Source organism: Accipiter gentilis, chromosome 16 (genome assembly GCF_929443795.1).
Source record: "Accipiter gentilis chromosome 16, bAccGen1.1, whole genome shotgun sequence".
Lineage (NCBI taxonomy): Eukaryota > Metazoa > Chordata > Aves > Accipitriformes > Accipitridae > Astur > Astur gentilis.
In genome coordinates, this window is record NC_064895.1 from 21,214,313 (window position 1) to 21,234,417 (window position 20,105).

General features: G+C 35.4%; 1 protein-coding gene across 1 annotated transcript in view; it reads right to left on the minus strand.

Annotated features, from left to right (window-relative positions):
- The window catches only part of APOB (apolipoprotein B), a 37,824-nt gene extending 18,702 nt beyond the window's left edge, over positions 1 to 19,122 (minus strand). Inside the window, exons 1-21 of the mRNA XM_049818722.1 lie at positions 19,050 to 19,122; positions 17,346 to 17,384; positions 14,700 to 14,815; positions 13,675 to 13,820; positions 12,484 to 12,637; positions 12,144 to 12,299; positions 11,005 to 11,129; positions 10,732 to 10,817; positions 9,774 to 9,993; positions 8,519 to 8,746; positions 8,212 to 8,329; positions 7,952 to 8,098; positions 6,670 to 6,881; positions 6,111 to 6,348; positions 5,394 to 5,570; positions 4,915 to 5,106; positions 3,997 to 4,164; positions 2,595 to 2,806; positions 1,861 to 2,043; positions 1,524 to 1,645; positions 683 to 893 (exon numbers count right to left, since the gene is read on the minus strand). Of these exons, the coding sequence (XP_049674679.1) occupies positions 683 to 893; positions 1,524 to 1,645; positions 1,861 to 2,043; positions 2,595 to 2,806; positions 3,997 to 4,164; positions 4,915 to 5,106; positions 5,394 to 5,570; positions 6,111 to 6,348; positions 6,670 to 6,881; positions 7,952 to 8,098; positions 8,212 to 8,329; positions 8,519 to 8,746; positions 9,774 to 9,993; positions 10,732 to 10,817; positions 11,005 to 11,129; positions 12,144 to 12,299; positions 12,484 to 12,637; positions 13,675 to 13,820; positions 14,700 to 14,815; positions 17,346 to 17,384; positions 19,050 to 19,107 (3,308 nt within the window). The 5' untranslated portion in view covers positions 19,108 to 19,122. The remainder of the gene's footprint in view (positions 1 to 682; positions 894 to 1,523; positions 1,646 to 1,860; positions 2,044 to 2,594; positions 2,807 to 3,996; positions 4,165 to 4,914; positions 5,107 to 5,393; positions 5,571 to 6,110; positions 6,349 to 6,669; positions 6,882 to 7,951; positions 8,099 to 8,211; positions 8,330 to 8,518; positions 8,747 to 9,773; positions 9,994 to 10,731; positions 10,818 to 11,004; positions 11,130 to 12,143; positions 12,300 to 12,483; positions 12,638 to 13,674; positions 13,821 to 14,699; positions 14,816 to 17,345; positions 17,385 to 19,049) is intronic.
- Positions 19,123 to 20,105: the final 983 nt, after the last annotated feature.

Below are 20,105 nucleotides of genomic sequence, written 5' to 3' on the forward strand. Positions count from 1 at the left end.
ACTCCCCGGGGCACCATCAAGATCACAGAATTCCATGGAAGATTGAGGTTTATTAAAGAATGTGATCAGCTCATTTCACTATGGGTTTGTGAGGCAGATAATTTTAGAAACCCTGGCAGGCTGAACATTTTTGTTAGCTCCCCTGTAGATGTTCCCGGAAATATTCTCATCGTGAAGCGTGGGAATTTTTACAGGAAGCTCTCAGTTATTTTTGGTTTTGTTGCTTATTGAGTGCCATTAGATTTCTTCATGGGGAGATGTAATAACTTTTTTTTAGAGCCAAACATATCCAGTAAAAGATAATACCCGTCTGAACAAACCTTGCCTTGTTTATATCCTTGGACTGTCACACCTGCAATAACACTAGTACAATGTCATTCCTGTAGTCATGTGTGTGCAAACATGGAAGAACTAGGTCAAGGAACTTGTAATACAAATTATATATATACATATAGTAGGAAAGATCAGTTGGTGTGTTAGATGTATTTATTTGATGTATACATGATGGATTACAAATAAAAAATACTTGAAGGGTTTTTAAGGAGGGTTTGAACAACAAGTTTTTATGTCTCTCTATATAGGCAATTTCTCCAAAATGGGATAAAATTTTCTACCTTCAATAAAACATTTAGGTATCTTATCCAAAGGTATCTGTAAAAGTCCAAGTGGTTTTCTTAGTTACCTTATCTGGCCAGTAAGAGTAACTTCAGAAATCTTCTTGTTGTTAAAGTCTAAGACAAAGATATATGCTTTCTTCCCAGGAACGGATTCATCAGTAATTCTGAAGTTTGTACCAAAGTCAACATCAACATCTGGAATGTGGACATCACTGGTCAAAATCTTTCTGTCCCTGTTGTACCTGAAGGTCAATGTGGCCTCATGCTGCTTTACACCTGGAAAATATAATGTACTTTGGTTATTAGCAACTATGGAATCTGTTTGGACTTTTCTTAAAAGAAGAATAAAAAAGGATCAACTGGAAGCTATATTACCCTGAGGTTCCAATGCAACCTTTGATAAGTCCGAATCAGAAACTGGGTCATCTTTTTTCTCCTCATCTTCTAAACACACCATGGATTTACCCACTAATCCTGTCACTACTTCTGTTATGTAAACTTCCCATCCCACAGATTCTCCCTTTGAAAATTTGCTGTTTATACAGTTCTTCTCAATTTGTATGGTTTACTTCCATATGTCATTAGAAATGGTATTTTTCTCTTGCTTATATAGAACCCATTAACTTCTCCTCTTCCTTGCTTCCATTTACCAACATCACACTTTTATTTAAATCACGGGGAAGCGATTTTTGGATACAAAATCAGCCTCTGATCATGAAAATCTTGCACTGGGATCACGTACATGAAATGAAATGGTATTAAAGTGTTGGCCTGTTTGGGTGTGAAAATGGTATTATATTTTACACTGTAAAGACTTCTATTATGATTTATTCATATAAATCTTCTTCCCATTAAATGACGCAGTTCAAAACTGAGCTAAACCATATTGGTTTTTCAGGCTCTTACCTTCTGCCTGGACAGCAAACTTTAAGGTGTCTATCAGGTCATTTCTCTCTCTCTGCAGGTCATAGTTTGCAGTTGCAGAGTATTCCTTCACTTTGCCTGTGGACACCATTTCAACTTCGAATCTAAAGAAGAAGTAAACAAATGTATTGTAAATAACTATTTTGTCCATGACCACAAACAGAAGAAATCATACAGTTCTCAATAGCTCTCTTTCTGAGCTGCTCATGCTAGTTTGTTTTTAAAGATTTTTAAAGGTAAGTGTTATGTGAGAGGGTACTGTAGATACTAAGCCCTAAGAGTTAACACAAATAACATAGATAAAGCTGATATGACTTACCTGGATTCTCCAGTCAAGGGAAAATATGGAGCTGCCTCTGTGGCACTGGCATTAGAGTACAATAATTTGGTGCAGAAATTTAGACCAGCAATGAAAGGCTTGCAAGAAGTCCAGGTTTCTCGGTTCTCGATCAGAGGTGGAATCTCTTCAGTTTTGGCTGAAGACACCAAATGTAGCGTGTTGCTGGAACAGAAAAGTGAGCCATTTATTCCCAGGACAGGTGTTCAGCCATTGTCCTATTAACAAGGTTATTTTCTGAATAAAAATAGCTTATTAAGGTAGGGGCTTAATGAAATAACATTTGGTGGTTAAATGATCAAGTGGTTTATTATTATAAGTATTATTATTGGTAATTACAATTCTGTGTATTGAGCCATTTACCCTCTCTAAAATTAATGCAAGTAGTTTATTTAAATTCAATCTAAAAATAGGCATTGCTATTATAATAGTTTTATGTGAAAGAAAACAAAATAATAGAAATGGTAAGAGTCTTGCTGAAAATTTCAGAAAATAGTGACAAATTAAAGAATCTGTAAGCCATGACTCCCGGTTGCCACTTATCTGGGCTATTTGCTTATCTTGCAAAAGAAGTTATCCCAGTTTTACAATGTCTGGGATTGTTCTGAACCGAAAATTTCTCCATGCCTGCCCTAGCCTCTCAATTCCATCACAATAAAAATGAAGAAGAGAAAGGAAGAACATAGCCTCGGAAGTTCTCATTGCATTCTCATTACCTGATACTGAGGAGCTTTGTTGGAGTCTTCGGAGCAGGAATACTGAATTTCAGCTGTCCAGCTTTCATACTAACATGTGCTTCAATTCCAGACTCGTGGAATATATTAGAATTAATCTCCACGCCACTTCTAGCAAATTCAGGCATGTTTATTCCCAGGTGTGTTACAAACTCAATTGCTACTGAAGGTTTAGCAATGAGTTCTGCTTGCATCTATTTAATAAAAACAAAATGGTATATTTATTTGCCCAATACACTTCTTACTGGTTTTATTAAACAAGTGTAATACTCTTGATATCTAGAGGTAGGCTTATATAATTGATTTTGCTATTAAAAAAATTTGATTCCCAAGTTACATAAGCAGGGGGAACATGTAAGTGTAATGTAACAAATACAGCAAGATGATAATACCAAGGAACCTTACCTATTTTAATGTAAAAATACTCATGCTTCAGAAAGATTTTGCACATGAAGCTACTTGCATGTATTTTTAAATCTGAAGAGAAGAGCCAGTTTTCCATTGTAAGAAACCCAGCAATTTTCAAAAACAATGAGCAAATTATTTGACAAAAAAGAAATGGATCCAAGATTTGAATTTCTTTAAATAGAAAACAGCTTATTTTCAAGCTTTTGGTTTGGCCATTACAGAAACAAGGGACAGAATGCAAAATTCTGGAAAAGATTCCAAAGGTAACTAAAAGGCATCCAGTACTAAATTTGAGGATTTCTATTTTTTATTTTTATTTAAATCATGTATATGATGGAAAATTAAAAGTTTAGGTCAACTGAAACTATTGAGAAATTTATATAAATTATTGACTAAATTAGAGCAAAATAGTTATTAAAACTGTAAAAAAGAATGGAAATATTTAATTGGTTTTATTTTAACCAAATAATTAATTTTCTGTCACATGCTCTTTAACTCTTTAACTGTTACATTATAAAAATGTTTCCTTTCAGAACAAAAAATGTTTCATTTAACTCAATTTTCAATATTTCTTTTAACTGAAATTCAAAATTTTCACTTTGAATTGGCCACAAAGATTTTTTTTTAACTGCTTTGAACAGCAAATTCATGAGCTGTAGCTTTCATGCTATTCTCATTTGAGAGCAGGGAGAAAGAAAAAAACAGAGGTTAAAAGGATTATTTTTGAAAGGGTGATTAAAATACTTTTAATTCATAAATTTTATCATGTCTCGTACTTAATTTTTTATACGTATTACTTCTTACTTTAATGTAAATGTCATCCACAAATTAATTGGAGACCTCTAATATGTAAGGTTTTTTTCATTTCAAGAGTATTTTGTAGTCTTTAAAATTCTTCTGATGTTACAGTTTTATCCCTAAATGAGATTGTAGATTATTAGGAGGAGACAAAAGATACACAGCTGCTGACACTTACGCTTTTTTGATGAAGCTTTACAGCTACTTTGGCCCCAGGTGTTGCTATTCCAGACAAGGCAAATTTCAGTTGCAAACCTGCTCCAGTTGGGAGCTCAAACTCATTGTCCATAAACATGTAGTGGACAAAAAAATCCCTGTCAACACCTTTTGAGATGGCTTGTGCAATCTGTGAATCAAACAAGGAAGTGAACAGTAACAAACCTACACTTTGGAATATGTACATTTCATACTTCAAAAATTGATCATGGAATGATTGTTACTGTATAATCCAAAAATTAATTTCATATAGAGCACAGAAATCTAATTTCTGCAGATTCTTTGCTTCAAAAAATGCACTAAAGACTGTTTATCAAAATCTCAGCATTAAAGGAATACTAGATTTTATCACCTGCCTTGATACACACAGATCATCTACCTTGACATACACATACAAAGGTCAATTGGTTTAGATAACACGTAACATTCTGGCTTCCTCAAAATGGCAAAGCGCTTTTTACTTCAATGAAAGAAGGGTTTTACCAAACACTCTTAAACAGTGCTACATCTTTTCTTTTTAACACGATGAATTATTGCTTAATAATAATATACATTTTCTTAATTAGAAATTTATTAGTAACATAATGGCCAACACTAAGATTTTGGGCATTGTTCCAGTAGATATCTCAATCATACAGTAAGATCTGAACCTTCCATTTTTCCTTCTGTTTACCCATCTTCCAGGACGACTCCACTTGGTTATTGAGGAATCTTCATGGGTTTCTCAGAGTCCTTCAGACTAAACCTGGATATCTTATTTTAAATAATTTTGTTTTCATGCTAGTATCAAATATGCATTCTTATACATAATAAACACAACCCAAATCTTAAAAAAATCTTGCAGAAAAAACTCAAACACATTGGTGCATCAGAAACATACCATTTCAGGAATAGTCTGAAGAGTTTTAACACTCTTTAAAATCATGCTTCCCAGCAATTTGAAATCATTGAGTTTCATGTACCCAAGTTCTTCTCCCAGGATTCTCAGATATGCTCTTCCTTCAGGAGCTTCCTTGTTGCCCAATTCCTTTATCAGTTTTTCAAGGTTAAGCATTATTCCTTTCATGATATCCTGAAAATTCAGTCAGAAAGTAGTAAAACAGATTTATAAGAAATCTGTAAGATCATATATCTAGAACAGTTACTTAGTGAATGTCAGCTAATCTACACGTGCAATTCTTACAGATTTGTCTCCAGACAAAGGCCCCTCACACATACAATTAAGAAAAAAACACTGTTACATAGCATTAATGATTTCTATTTTACTTAACAGAAAAGAATAAGTATTATATACAATAAGGGGGGAAGAGCACTTTGTGTAATTATCGTGTAAAGATAGGAATACCGTGCTGCGCATACCTGATCCTGCTTGCCATCCTGGGAGTAACCAAAATAGTCAAAAAGCACCTTGGAAACCTGCTCTGGCACTCTGCCGTCAACCCAGTACAAGGCCTTGCTTGCAGTGTCTGGAAAAAATCCCTTCTCTCCAAACAAAGCCTCCAGTGTTGGTTCAAACCCCTTTCCATCCAAGCCAAGCTGAAATGAACAGGACAATGCAATAACTGAGAAAGTTTCCCCACTTCTTTGGAACTTTACAACAAACAGACTTTCTTGGGAACAAACAATGTATTTAAAGTGTATCCTACAAGCCTATGATTCTTAAGCGAAGATATGGAATACTAGGTCTTAATTTTATCTCTGTGGTGAGGTCCAACAAAAAACCTACACATAGGCTGTATCTCACTTAAAATCTACTGTGAGTACTTCAGTGTGCCAGTAATGATTCATTAGCATGAAGTCAATTTGTTACAGATGGGTTCATTTTACCCTAGCTGAGGCCTTTAATAACTCCAACAGGGTCGTCCATCCAGTCAACGGCAAGTGACATCACATAACAAATGGCTTGCTCTAAAGCCCATTGAGATCAAATGAAAGTCCCCTTGTAGGCATAGTGATCTTTAGATTTCTCCCAAAGCTTGTAACAACAATACGTTATTCAGAGAAAGTTGTTATAAGAAAACAGAAATGAGAAAGAAAACAGCTGAATACTAGCAAAGTTTTTGATAATTGTTGTACCTCAAAGATATCACTTGGGCCAAATCCATACACATTCAGGGTGGTTTTTAGCATAGTCTCTTTAGGAACATAGCTGTTTGGATCAAATACCACATTTCCCTCTACTTTGGCAGAGATGGGATCAACTCCAGGTACAGAAACTCTTTTCGAAATCTGATAATTTTGTGAGAACTTTCTGAAATCTTTGGCTGTTGGAACCTGGCTTCCTTTCAGAGCTTCCTCAACTCGGCTTTTTAGACTAGGAAAAAGGATAGCAATGCAAATATGATTAGTACAAATTCCAAAACCTCATTTAGTCTCAGCTGAGGGATTTCTTGTGTCACTTGCAGACATTCATACAACAGTAAAAATAAGACTTAAGGGAAAGACTGTAAGTTGGCATGGCCATAGGCACTGACAAAGCCATAGATTTACTCAGCAGATGTGCTCGTTCAAAGAAAACAAACAAGCAAACAAAAAAAAACCAAGCAAAAACCACACTGCTAAATAACTACCACTGCAATTATGATCAGAACTTTGTTCTTCCTAGGACACCAGTATATAACTAAATTTTACTTACTCTTCAATGCCTACTTCTTCAGAGTCTAGGATGTTCGCAATGTGTGAGGCAATAAAGCTTTTCACTTGCTCATTCTTCTCCTTTGTGAGGACTCTCAAAATTTTTGTGAGATCACTTGGGGAAGGATTTTTCATCAGTATGAGATAGGCTGCTAGACGTTTGTCTGTAGGTGCATCCCCTTCTTGGAATGCTTTCAGAAGTGCTGAACGGTCCTATATAAATAGAGAAAGGTTTGCACTGATGAGCTGGCTAGTAGATGATATTGCTAAATTCTTTTAGGAATATATATGGTGAAATAATTTCTAAGATGTAATTTTTTCAGGACCACATAACTATTTCTATACCTTATTTCTATATCTGACCAAAAATTTCTCATTGAAGCTATACTGATAAAGTTTCTTTGATAGAAAATGTCATAGAAATTATGGTTTTATTAAAACTGATTTTCCTATCATGTATCTGGCAGGTTACTTTTTTGTTTAGAACAGTAAATTTTGATTTTGGGGAATCAGAAGTGTTCTGGTCTGCAGACAAATTCTCAAATTTTGGAAAGAAGACCATTCAATGTAGGAAAAGAAGGTGATCAAAATCTTCTGCTGCAGGAAAATTAAAAACATAGTTTGAAAATAAATAATAATAAAAAAAATTAAAAGCTTTAAATTAATCTGAGGACACGAGCTCCAGATGTTTCCAGGTCCCAGACTTGTTAAGCCTTGTCTGGAAACAAGAGCATGTCTCTTAGAGTAGAAACTTGTTGATACTGAAACTATTTCACTATACTAAGCTGAAGTGCTCTGTATAATGAGACCCATTCTGTAGGAGGTGCTTTAGTGTCACTGTAATGTAAACATAAATCTAACCAGTACTATTAATACAATGACAACAAAATGCCAGTATAAAATAGGGACCTGATTTTTTTTTAGTTAAATCCATTTATATCTGGAGTAATTCGTTAGTTAAAACGACCTTTAAGTAAGTAGAACTCCATTTAAGACACTCCCAACAGGAACAGATCCAGACCTCCCATTTAAACTGAGACTATCTATACAAAGGAACTACATCTCAAAGGAGTAACACCTGCTAAGTCAGAAGTCTGCAGAACTTCTCAGGTATGTTTATGGAAACTAAACTAACTAAAGGAGTTCTAAAAAAGCTGGAGACAGCTAAAAGGACGATAGCAAAACTATGAAATAACAGGAATGTTTTTGCATATTCAATGACTTCTGTGAACAGTCAAGGTGAACTGAAGACAGTTTATGCTGCTTCTTATGACCCAGTTTACCTCTTCAGTAATAGTCATTTTCCTGAATGCCTGAATGGCTGCTTTCTGAACTGAAAGTGATGCAGCTTCATTTCTGATACATGTCTTAAGAAAAGATTTAAGGTTGGGTTTGGCTCTCTCCATTACTGCACCCATGTTTCCAATAGCCTGTCAGTGATGAAAACACAGAAAGATGATGAGCATTTTTTCTCCACGAAGAGGAGTAATATATATGCTACAATTTAAAATAGGGGAAAAAGGAAATAAGGAAATAAAAATACCCGAAGTGTGAGGTATGTGAGTTCATCTTCCCCAGAACAATCACTGCCAAGCAGTGATGCCATGAAGTCTGCAACATCTGTTATTTCCTCTGTCACGATCATCTTCTCATTGTAGAACCTAAATAAGTAGAAAAACACATTAGAAACAAAAGGAGAAAATGGGAAATGTCTATTTTTAATTCCTAAAGAGCAAATTCATGAGAATAACAAAAAAATCCTCAAAAAGTGACTACTCTTAAGGTTTACCCTAAGCATTGTAATGTTTTCTTGAGGTTATTTTGTACAATTACATGCTATCATTACTTACTTAGTAACAGAATGACTCAAGCCATAAAAGGAAGCTCTGGTTGGCTGATACTGGGCCATGTTAAGAATTTCCCGTATTCTTTTCGGAGTTGGAGAAGGCAATAGTCCCAGGGTATATGTCACCAGGTCTACCACAAGCGGATTCGCATTTCCAGTTCTCAGTATTTGCAGGACTGCACCATAGCACTCTGGAGTTCCGCACTGAGTCAGGGCCTGAACTGTGATGGAACTGAGAGGAAAAGAGATGACTTTGATTAATTAATTCCCTGTTTGCAGTTACTGCTGCATGTTGCATGTTTGAAATAAACATTTGACAGGTTTATTAGGGTGTTTTAATATAAGTTACGTATGCTTATGCATGACTGGAAGCAAATCACACAATAGCTTATCAAAAAGAAGCTTCTTAGTTTTACAAGTTATACTAATAACATGATTAGCTATGAACAACAAGAAAGTATTAACAACACTATAATTAAACAGACATATCTTTTTTTTTTTCCCTCCAACAGTCTTTCCCACAATTTTAAGTATTATAATATAATATATTCAACCAGACTGAGGCTCTAGTCCCTCTACAGACTGAGGACATAAAGTATGTGTAAATTGACTGAAGTCCAGCTAGGACAGAAGAGTAAGGGTGGGGAGTGGAGGGCAGGGTCAGACCAAGGAATTGTGCCCTTCCATGTCTCCAAAAATCTCACTTTCAAAACTCTGTTCTTTGCTATAAGTCAGACTTGGGAGCTTGGAATTACAGTCATTGTCCTTGAGCAAAACTGCATGAAAGATATTTGGCTCTAATAACATATCCACAGGATTGCATCTGGCATACAGGCTTGGGATGGTGGTGGGGAGAAAAACACTTTACTGGTCTGTGTTATACTCTAATTTATAGTTCAGCGTCTCCAGTAAGTTTGGAAGATTTGAAGAGGGAATGATCAAAACAATTTTAGTTCTTCATAGAAGGCTAGAACTTTCAGATCTATTTGAATTCTTATATTGTTCTCATATATTTAATGTTCAAGTTCCAATTAACAACTGAGCACTTCTGATGGAAAATTGTGAAATCCACAGGTTTTACTCTGTCTTCCTTATTTCGCTCTCTAGATAATTCTGATGATACTTATCTTTCTGAAAGACACTCTTTACAACTAATTAACCTCTAATTTAAAACCACTTGCAGCGAATCATCAACGTTAGAAAGAATTTGCTATGGCATTGACATGTGGTCACTTGCACAATGAACTGTTCTAACATACCTTGAAGTTTCCATCATCTTTGGTACAAGAGAGCCAAGAGTGGTGTTATGTAAACTTCTAAGTCCAGAAACAAATTTGTAAAAGAGTCTTGCTCTCTGCTGGTTCTGCTGAGAAGCTGTAAGTTTCTGCAGCTCCTGAAGGGTTTTCAGAACAGCATCCCCCTGCCTGGAAAATTTGGCATCTGTACTTTCCAGTGCAAGTCCCTTTTCTTCCAGTTCATCTAGCAATTAAAAAGATTGCATTCTTTATATCTTTATCAAGCAGCTATGTTCATTTTTATCTTCTGTCATACATTCAGTATAAATATAAACTCTGTAGATTAATTTATGTGATAACTGTTGAAGTTCAACAGCTGAACAGTTTCTAAAAATAATGGAGTGGAATTTAAAAGTAATTGTCCCAAAAGTAGAATAATACCTATTTGCATAAATTCTTTTACATTTTCATGAAGATGATTCCTTAACACCTTTTGTATTAGCATAGTTTGCTTTTTCATCTTTTAATGATTATATCCTGGAAGAAATTTGTTATGACTACGAATAACAACTACATGTCAAAAAAGCGTGTTTCAGAACCAAATCTATAGTAATCATGGACTGTTTACATTTGGCATCTGAAGCTGAAAGTTGCATAAGAAATTACAGTTAGCTAAAAAGGGTTCATTAAACTAATTTCCAATAAGATTAAACTTACTTTCCAAGCAAATTATAAATTTTTAATTATAAACAATAATTTCAAAATTAAAATGAAAAGACAAGGATTATGTAAAATTAGAGTGTTTTTAAACTTTTCAGGTTTTCCCATCTTATACCCCAACATTTTTCTTGACTAAATTCATCAAATTTCATTAAAAACTGCATCTTTAATTAATTCACTGTTTAAAAAAAAATTGTCCCTGTATTTAACCTGTACTTATATTTTGTCCCTGTATTTGTATTACTGAGAATTGCAGCTATACCTCCATCAAAATTTCTGTTATTGATCTTTGGGGTATCTTCAAGCTTCAGTGTCTGGTTGACCTCCGTCATCACACCATAGCGATTTCTAGCAAACAAAGAAAAATACAGTGCTTTAGTTGAGTCTAAGTACCTCTGATAGGTCTTGCCATGCCTCCTGCCTTCTTGAGAACACAATCCATATTTGGGGATGAAGTCAGGGCAGAATGTGATACATCACCATTTAAAATGAATAATTATAAATAAAGGGTAATGATAAATAGTGAGAAACCTACTTGTATGAGGAGGGCAGAAACAGGTGTTTTTCACTGCAGACAGCATCTCTTATATGCCTTTTCTTTGCATCAATATTGTAATGACAGAATTGAGTGCTCCTTAGAAGAGTAGATAACGGGATGTTCTGTAAAATAAATAGTTTGGCAGTCATTTTACTCAATAGTATAGGAAACAAACATAGTTTTAAAGGCTGCCACAGTTTTACGGTAATATTAACAGTTACAGCATATTAGAAAAAAAAGGTGCATAACTGGAATCGTTCTCACACAAAGAGAAAATTGTGCCAGTATCAATCTTTAGTCTTAAGTCTCCTCACAGGCAAAAATCCCACTGAAATTTTCCCTCAGGCCTTACTGAGGTGTTTGGCTTAGTAGTTACTTCATGATTGATCCCCTGCTGCCTACAACAAAGGACTCCTTCATAGAAACCAGTTTGTAATTTTTAGAGAAGTTCAGGCCCCTCATAACAGCTGATGCTCTTTTTAATTTCACTCTTATTATACAAACTTTAAAGATTTCTACAAGAAGCTGTAGAAAAGGCAGAAATTAAAAAATGTGGTTTTTGCATGATGTGAAATCCTAATTTTTTTTTATTTTATTTTTTTGAGGGAAAACACTCAAAAGCACAGATGCCATGATACCGGGAAGCAATCTGCCAATATTCATGCAAGCAACTGCATTTGATTATTGTGGATTAACAGGTAGCCTGAACAGCATGTCAAACCATTTACTTTGGGGCATTTAGAGCCCTCTCTTCCTGCACATCATACACAAAAAAGGGTTTTGGTGGACTACATGTTTTACATGAAATTGGAATGTTGAAAATTTTGATCCAAAACCCTAAAAATTTGGATATGATCTGACAGGTTACCATGTAACCAATAGTACTAACTACATCTATGAAAAGCTCTCCTTTAAAAAATAAGAATATGAAAGAAGGTAACTACACTTTTTCTCCACATCTGTTTTTCTCTATTGACTGCCAACAAAACCACAGTGTGATCTAATGCAAGGGTACAGAAAACCTTTTTAAGCTTTTAGAAGATAAATACAAAATTTAGTTGTTGTAGTAATTGTTTCTCATTTTAAGTGATGTAGTGAAGAATGTTATATCATATACATTTTAATGGTATACTTACTAGTCCCTTTACAATAGCAATAGGGCTGATGTAATCTCTGCTGGGACTGAAGTTGTCACAGGCTTTCAGGTCCCTGTTAATTGAAATATCTTCTGCAACATTTCCTTTTCTAGATTTGAATTCAACTTCACTGTCACACTTTCCATATACAGTATCCTGGAAAGAAGAAAGAAATCAGTGTCTTTGTCCATGCTGTCAGACGTTTTCTGATCTAGCTGGAAGGCACCCTTTTCCATCTGAACTTCCAGGTCTTTTGAAAATTATGTTCAGGAGTAACTCTGCTAGGTGAGTTTTCTTCCATTTGTTAAGGAAATAAAATTAATGCTTTCAAAACACGTACCATTGAAATCGTTTTTACGTTTTCTACTGTTTCTGTTGGCACAAGTAGAGCTGAGATGATTCCTCTCTTGAGATTCAGTACATTTAGAGGTTCATCCTTCTCTGGATACAGTTTGACTTTTGTTCCATCCTGAATGCTGAATTTTAGCTCATGCCTGCCCCAAAAAACCCCAACATTAGTATGAAATCATGTTAAAGCCACCCAGTGGAGAACATGTTACCAATAAACAGCTGGGCTATAGCTAAAGCACTATGTTTACTTTGGTCTATCATTATTTTCTATTGACTGTTGTTACTATTAGAGAGTATTACTACTAAAGCAGCAAAATTCTAACCAAGGACATTCTGATATCACTAGACTACGTCATGTAAGGACAAACAAGTATCAAGAGCAATGGCTGGAAGTCAGAATTGCACAAATTCAGAGAGGAGATAAGTAAATTTTTAGAATGAGGTAATTATTAACTACTGTGATAGGCTACAAAATGATGGGAAGGATTCTCTACTGGTTGCAGTCTTTAAATAAAACCTTGTTTGTTTTCTAAAAAACATATTTTAACACTGTCTCAAGCTGTTTTGAGATCTATGGCTTGTGAAACAAGATGGACTGGATACTGAGGCATTGAAACAAGCATGAAGGTGCATGAGTAAAACATGCCCCAACAAGCACTAGAGACTAGCTGGGTAGACGGAGTAGTAGCAATAAGTTACGAAAGCAGATAAGTAAGGAAAAGATAAGTTACATAGGTCATTAAAGATCGGGATAGGAAATCTGGACTTCAGTCTCAAAAGCCTTTCTACTGCACAGTCTTTGTACCATGTCAGCAAAGGGAAATTATCTTAAAATGGCTGTACACAGCCATTTGAGAATTTCCTTACAAGAGGGAATATTCTACTTGCAATAATCTTTTAGGGACTACCCAACAGTTCCCTGATGTAGGTGATATAAATGACAAAAACATTCCAGGTGAAAATTCTGGATGGAAGAAAACCTTCCCTACCAGCAATTGAGAACTGTGCCAAGTTAGCCCTTAATTGTATCAGGGAGACTTTTGCTGTGGAACCAGCTAATAAATCGACCATGTTATGAAATGTGTTCTATGCCTGGAAAAACATAGTCAGGGTGGACTATAACATTGCAGCCTGTTCCATGTTAAGGCTACAAGCATTGATGATAATTGATATTGCTTACTTGGACATGGCATTTGCAAAGTCTTCAGAGTTCTTTGACTTTTTCAGCATGGCCCTTCCCTCAGTGTCAACACCAAATGTCTCCCTCAGGGAGCAATGCATTGTCCTCAGGATGAAGTGGCACAGCTGTGGTACCTCCAGTTCAACCTGAAAACACAAATACGATGTGTTTATCTTTTTTTCATTATCATGTTTCCAGGATCATCCAGTTACAGTTTTGAAAATATGGTATTCCTTGGATTTTGTAAAGTGTCAGAATCACCCTGCTAGCAGCTGTTGGGAAAGATTCCAAAGTACTCTAAATAGCTTAAGGTAACTTGAGGGAGAAGATATGAAAGAAGGTATTTGCTTGGCTAATGGCATGGAGTATACTATATACACAGTAAACAAGCAGCTTAGGTTCTGAAAATTTATAGTACTAGAAGACGTGCATGAAAACTTGAGTCATTACACTGATCAAAGTTTAGACTCTGTAAGAACAGCGTGTGCTAAATAAAAATATTTTCCCCAGTTACTCCATTTCAGAAAAAAATCCCCATGATGAGAAAGTTTGGGGCAAGATGGAGAGACATTGGGTAGTTTAATGGCCTACAGAATCTTTTAGTCCTACAGCCCTGATCCTGGCTTGACTGCTACCATCAACAGGCTATCAAGTGGTCTTCATGGCATTAATTAGCTGTTTTTGTTCAACTTCTAGAATTGTTTGATGGACACTGGTAGACTCAGCCTAGGAGCTAAGGAAAACTGAACTACCAGGTCTTTCCCCTCTCTTGTGTAAAAGTACAGCCAGATCAGAATTGAAATGCACTGGCACAGTGGTATGAAGCATTTCTGCCATACTCAGTGCCTTCTATCTAGGACAGGCAGGGCTTAGTCTACAGACAGGGCTTAGTCTTCAGGACTCTCAACACATGCCTTTCAAAAGAATGACCTTGTTTGGAAAACCATTGAAGGATGCTCCCCAGCTTCCAGCTCCCATGTTATTCAGTATACAGTCCCACTCGGTTGTATTTACTCTTTCCATACCTTGCAAGTGATCTTTGAACCACTTCGAGAATCTGCTGTTCCCGTGATCCCATTTGATGTTTCTGCTTCATATAAGTAAACATACTTTCTGAGGTGTTTAAATCTGGTTGCATCTTCTGCAATTGGGAAAACAAGACTGCTTTTATGACTTGGGTAGGATATGCATATGTTGACCATTACAATACACGCTTAGTGTTGTGCAACTAAAATGAATCCCACATATAAAGGAAGCATGAGGACCCTCTCACTATTTCATTTTACGGAATAGCTTTCAGACAAAGAAGTAATGCCTTCATGTCAGCTGGGTACTTTCCGAAGCATAAGACAAAACTTGTGGGGGAAGCATAAGTTTTGGGGTCCACCACTCTGACGAGATCTGACAGTATGACTCTACCTGGCCTTCAAATCATGCCCCATTAAAGTTAATGATAAAAACGGGAGAAAACTTAAGATACGGAACCGTTTTAAAAATTAGCCTATTTCTTCTTAATTAAAGCAATCAAATGGTAATTTTCAAATTGGTAATAAAATGATTCATTTCAGCTGAGATTTTTCCATCATAATTCAAATGCAAGGAACTGCTTTATCTAAGTCACATGTCTGAGACTGAAAGCAAATAAACACAGAAAGAGACAGATTACCAAAACTACCATTCCTCAATACCATTTCACCTTAACCTACAGAGTATCTTTCTGCCCCAGACTGTCCTGAAACATTATCTGCTCTAATTCACTTATTAGATCAGCAAATTTTACTGGAGTAGACTCTTTTTAATGGAGATAATCTTTAGTTATATGAAGAGCATCCAGAAGAAGAAAAAGCACTAAGTTATGAATAACTTATCTGTCCCTGTTGCTTTCAGAGGCAATTAATCTGTAATTTTAAACCCTACAAGCAGGAATGAACGTGGTAATAGAGACATAAAGAAAATAATATTTTGTCTCAGTGTCAAATACAGGGATATAAGATCTTTTGGTGTATGGAATACCAAACAATGCTCTCAATTACAATTCACTCCTATTATAACTGCAGGCATTTTAAACTAAACATATGATGATCAGGCATTTGAAGTTACTGTGTTAGAGCAGTTTAGGTCTATCTGAACCAGAAGTTACTGGTCCCTCTGTTTAGACTGAGAAACTCACTGGGATTGTGATGCTCTGGTGACAGAGTGAAAAGCACTTTCCTAAATTGCTCCTCTGTGGTTATGTGTGACTGTATGAACATATAAGAATCCTGATCTACTTTTATGGGAAAAAAAACGTAAAGGCATCTCGGTGTAAACCCACACAATCACAATCAAATCTGTATGATTTTGCCTGCCTATACTTGCCATGAATGTATCATCTTACTCTTCCTCTTTCATAAAATATTTTTCCTGTTAGAGGCGAATGGCAATATTATCTTGCCCTTTATGTCACAGAATTGCATACTTAGAGAGAAGAACAGAACAGCACTATTAATTTTGTATTTCCTTCTTGGATTATCACTTTTATAAGCTTTACATACTTTAATAGTGTTTTAACTGACATTACTTTCATGTAATTTCTAGACAGAAATAATATATTTAATACTAGCTATCATACAGTAATCAACATCTTACAAACAATTGAAAACTGAATTAAATTATCTAATTAACCTTAAAATTACGTGCTATAAAAAAAATCAATACTACCTCTGTCAGTTTTGGCTATCCTGGACTATTACAGTGCTTAACTGTACATTCTCAGAAATTTTTGCAACACCAGTATCTACTATGCTAAAGCGAAAAGGCTAATTATTGCTTCATTTCCTGCTTTTAAACAGAAATAAATGGCAAAGGAATAGGGAAATGATAAGATTAGAAATGCAAATACCAAATAATGTATTGTATCAAAAGATACACAAGAAATTGGCAACAAAACCCAGAAGTCTTTGAGTTGGTTCACGCAGCTGAAATAAACCCAACTGCCTGGAGATGGTGCTAAAGCATCCAACAAGGGAAAAAAAACCCTGAAGACAAAGAAAAAACAACTTATTCGGTACTTTGACCCTATGGTGGAACATTATGTATTTAACCAAGCAGTCAGGGCCAGTCAGAGTTCATTATAAAGATAGGGCATAAAGTCAGCATTTCCTGAGTCTTGACTTGTTTAAAGAAATTGCTGTCCTTGCTGACAGAGTTGATGATTTATTCTATAGGTATTTAGTTAGATATCCAAGTGCAATTCTGGGGGTTTAGCAGCCACTGTGAAGGGTAAATGAGCAGTGAGATTCAGCGCATGGTAAAGTGTAATGTACATAACCTTACTGCTAAAGCTTCACATCTGACAAACAGGGATTTCTAAATTAAGGAATTTGCACCTGACAATTAAGAAATCAACAAAACAAAGGAAAGTAGTTTCTTAATGGGAGCTTTTAAAAAGTTTAGAAACTCAATCTCAGCTCCTCTGATCCTAGGAAACTTTTGAAATTCTTTTAGCCAAGCCTCATGCATAATTAAATAACTAAAATAAATGCAATAAAGACTTCAGAATATTGCCATCACTTTTGTTTCAGTAATTCCAGAGGAAGAGATTTATGGAATAGGAAAAATCAACTTTGAAAGAGGTATTCAGTTAATATAGCGACATAAGATAACAAAAGCAGATGCAGGAAATCAATTACTTGAGCATCCTGAATTTCCACTTTCAGGCGTTTCTTCTTCTGTAAAGAATAAAAACAAGAATTAAAAGCTGGAAAAGCAGTTTATAGCTATAAAACAAGGGCTGTGGAAATATAAATGGAAATACTACATTTTCATTATAAGACCTTTTTAATTCATACCAACTTTTGGTGCAGTTTGGCACACTGATGTAAATAACAAAGCTACTATTAACATTGACAGTACAGAGTCAAATCTAAAGGGAGTTACAGTAGTTGCCCTGATATTGTGAACTAAGACCTCAGAATAGGGTCTTTAAGTCACTGAATTAAATTGATTTAAACTGAGAAGAATCAGCTTCAAGGTTAACAAGTATTTAAAAAACCCTATGTTATGTGAAATAGAAAGTTTATAAATAATGAACAGATGAAATGCACCATATAACATGGCCTACTTTAAAATTTTAGTCTATTTGAGCACACGAAAATACTGCATAATGGATGAATGGCTATATTTTGGGTTTTGTACATTTAAAAAAGGACAACTTTGACAATTAATACTACAATTCCCTGCTATTAAATCTTTTCTGGATATTGAGAGCTCATTCTTTGGAAGAAAAGAACACTGATTAGAAGCCTATTCAAGTTAAGAAGAATCATTTGCTCCAAACTGTCTTAGGTATGTCCCATATGACTCTATTTAAAATAAAATAAAATAAAATAAAATAAAATAAAAGAAAAGAAAAGAAAATCTAGTAAAGTCGCTGCATTCATTTGATGCTGTGTCATTCTTTGGGATATCACACATGAATGTCAGCACTTTTCACAATATTCTCTGCACACTTCCCAAGTTTTCATTCTGGGAATTCTAAGGTTGACCACTCTATAGAAATAGAGTGCAACATTAGTTACAGTAACAGCAATAGCAATTACAACAGTAATAGTAATAACATTATTAATAACCATTAGAAACAAGTGCATCCTTTAAAATTGTATAACATCAGTCAACAACAGAATTAGTTCAATAAAGGTGTATTTATGATAAATTCCAACTGCATATAAAACCAGATCTGCATAATTGGCCCCAGATGCACTTTCCTCCTTAAGGTTCCTGAAGTCTTAAGTAACACTACAGTGTCGTATTCTAAAAAGCCACTTGTTGGGAAGCAAGGAGAGCTCACAATCCACAGCACCATATTGATCTAGGCTGTCTTTCCTGATCTTAGGAAAAAAACTCTACTGGCCTACTTCTTTTAGTACTACTACTGATGACTATGTCCCTTTAATACAAAATTGTATTTCAAATGTCACTATTGCCTGCCAAACACATTTTGCTTTATTGCTCTCTGTATTCACATTTGCTGCAGAATAGGTTAGCAACAGCTGGGATAAGTCCGTATGGTATCTCCAAGCTACAGTATCTCCACAGGGGTTTAAAAGGACAGCATTACAGAAAAACAATTAGGCCAAAATAAACTATGTGAATTCCTTACAAGTTGCAAAATACATTAAATCTGATCAAAAGATACCAGGTGACGTTTGTGACTTTTTCTACATTGGGATCCTTCGATGATTGCCCAGTTCTACAAAGGGAAGAAATGGTATCTTTGCCACACTTAGCCTCTCTAATTCTATAAGCCATTGTCCTGTTGATTTTTGCATCATTGTTGTTTTAATGGGTTCATAAATAAAGCAGCAAAAAGCACTAACATAGAAGGCAGTACTTACGTGTGAGAACACCACTGCTGAGCAGCAGCAAGAGCAGCAAGAGCTGCACAGGGCCCATGGTGAGCCCCGAACCCTCTTGCTGCTCTTTCTTTTCCTGTTTTTCCTTCCCTCCCCTCTTCACCTCTTCCCTACTGCCTCAGAGGGAGAATGAGCCTTCTGACTTGGACCTCCATTTATATAGTCTGTAGCAAGCAGCTGAGGCAAACGGTTTAGAAAGCTCAGAGCAAATTGCCAAAGGTCCAAAGGTGAGAGTCCCAGATCCTCACTGTGCTCCAGACAATGCTCTGCTTTGGTTGCTGGGAGTCCCTGAAGGCAGAAGACTGAGCATATACTGGAGAGAAGTCACTCTTCCAGTTCCTTGGGCTTTTTATTCAACAGAGTTTTAAAAGCAAAATCCCTCAGCTACAGACTCTAACAATGTATTCAAATAAATTTCCCACATCTACATAGGAGTGATTACAATGCATAAATTATAGCTGGAAGAAGTGACAACTGCAGCATGCTTTCAGTATAGATGTTGAGAGGCTTAAGGGTATGAGTACTTGAGAAAATGAGAGTATTGTGGAATTTAGACATCTTCCCTCTACAGGCAGGAGAATGAAAGTTTAAGATTTTTTTCCTTTGTTGTACCAGAATTTGTCATATACCTTTCTAAAAATAATTTTATATTTACTTGCAATATTCTAGTAAATCAGGCCATGCTCATGCTGAAAGTAAGCGCTGTATAATTATTTTGTTTCCTTATTTTTAAATGCAATTTGTTTTGTTTGCCAATAATAGCAAAAATATGAAAATAAGATGATACAATTTGTCTGAATTAAGAAGATGAATCTATGAAGAAGATAACCCTGATTAAAATACAAACAACCCCCTTTTTATGAATATATATATTGGTAAAAAGTACTGGGTTTATGTCATGAGAAACTCTAGTAGTTTGAATTCTTTCTCTACTCATATCTATCAAAGCTAACTGCAGTAAGAAAAAAATGACTATGGAAATAGTTAAGAACATTTTGTTCAGTAAATTTAATTTTCATATATCTGATCAAATGGAAA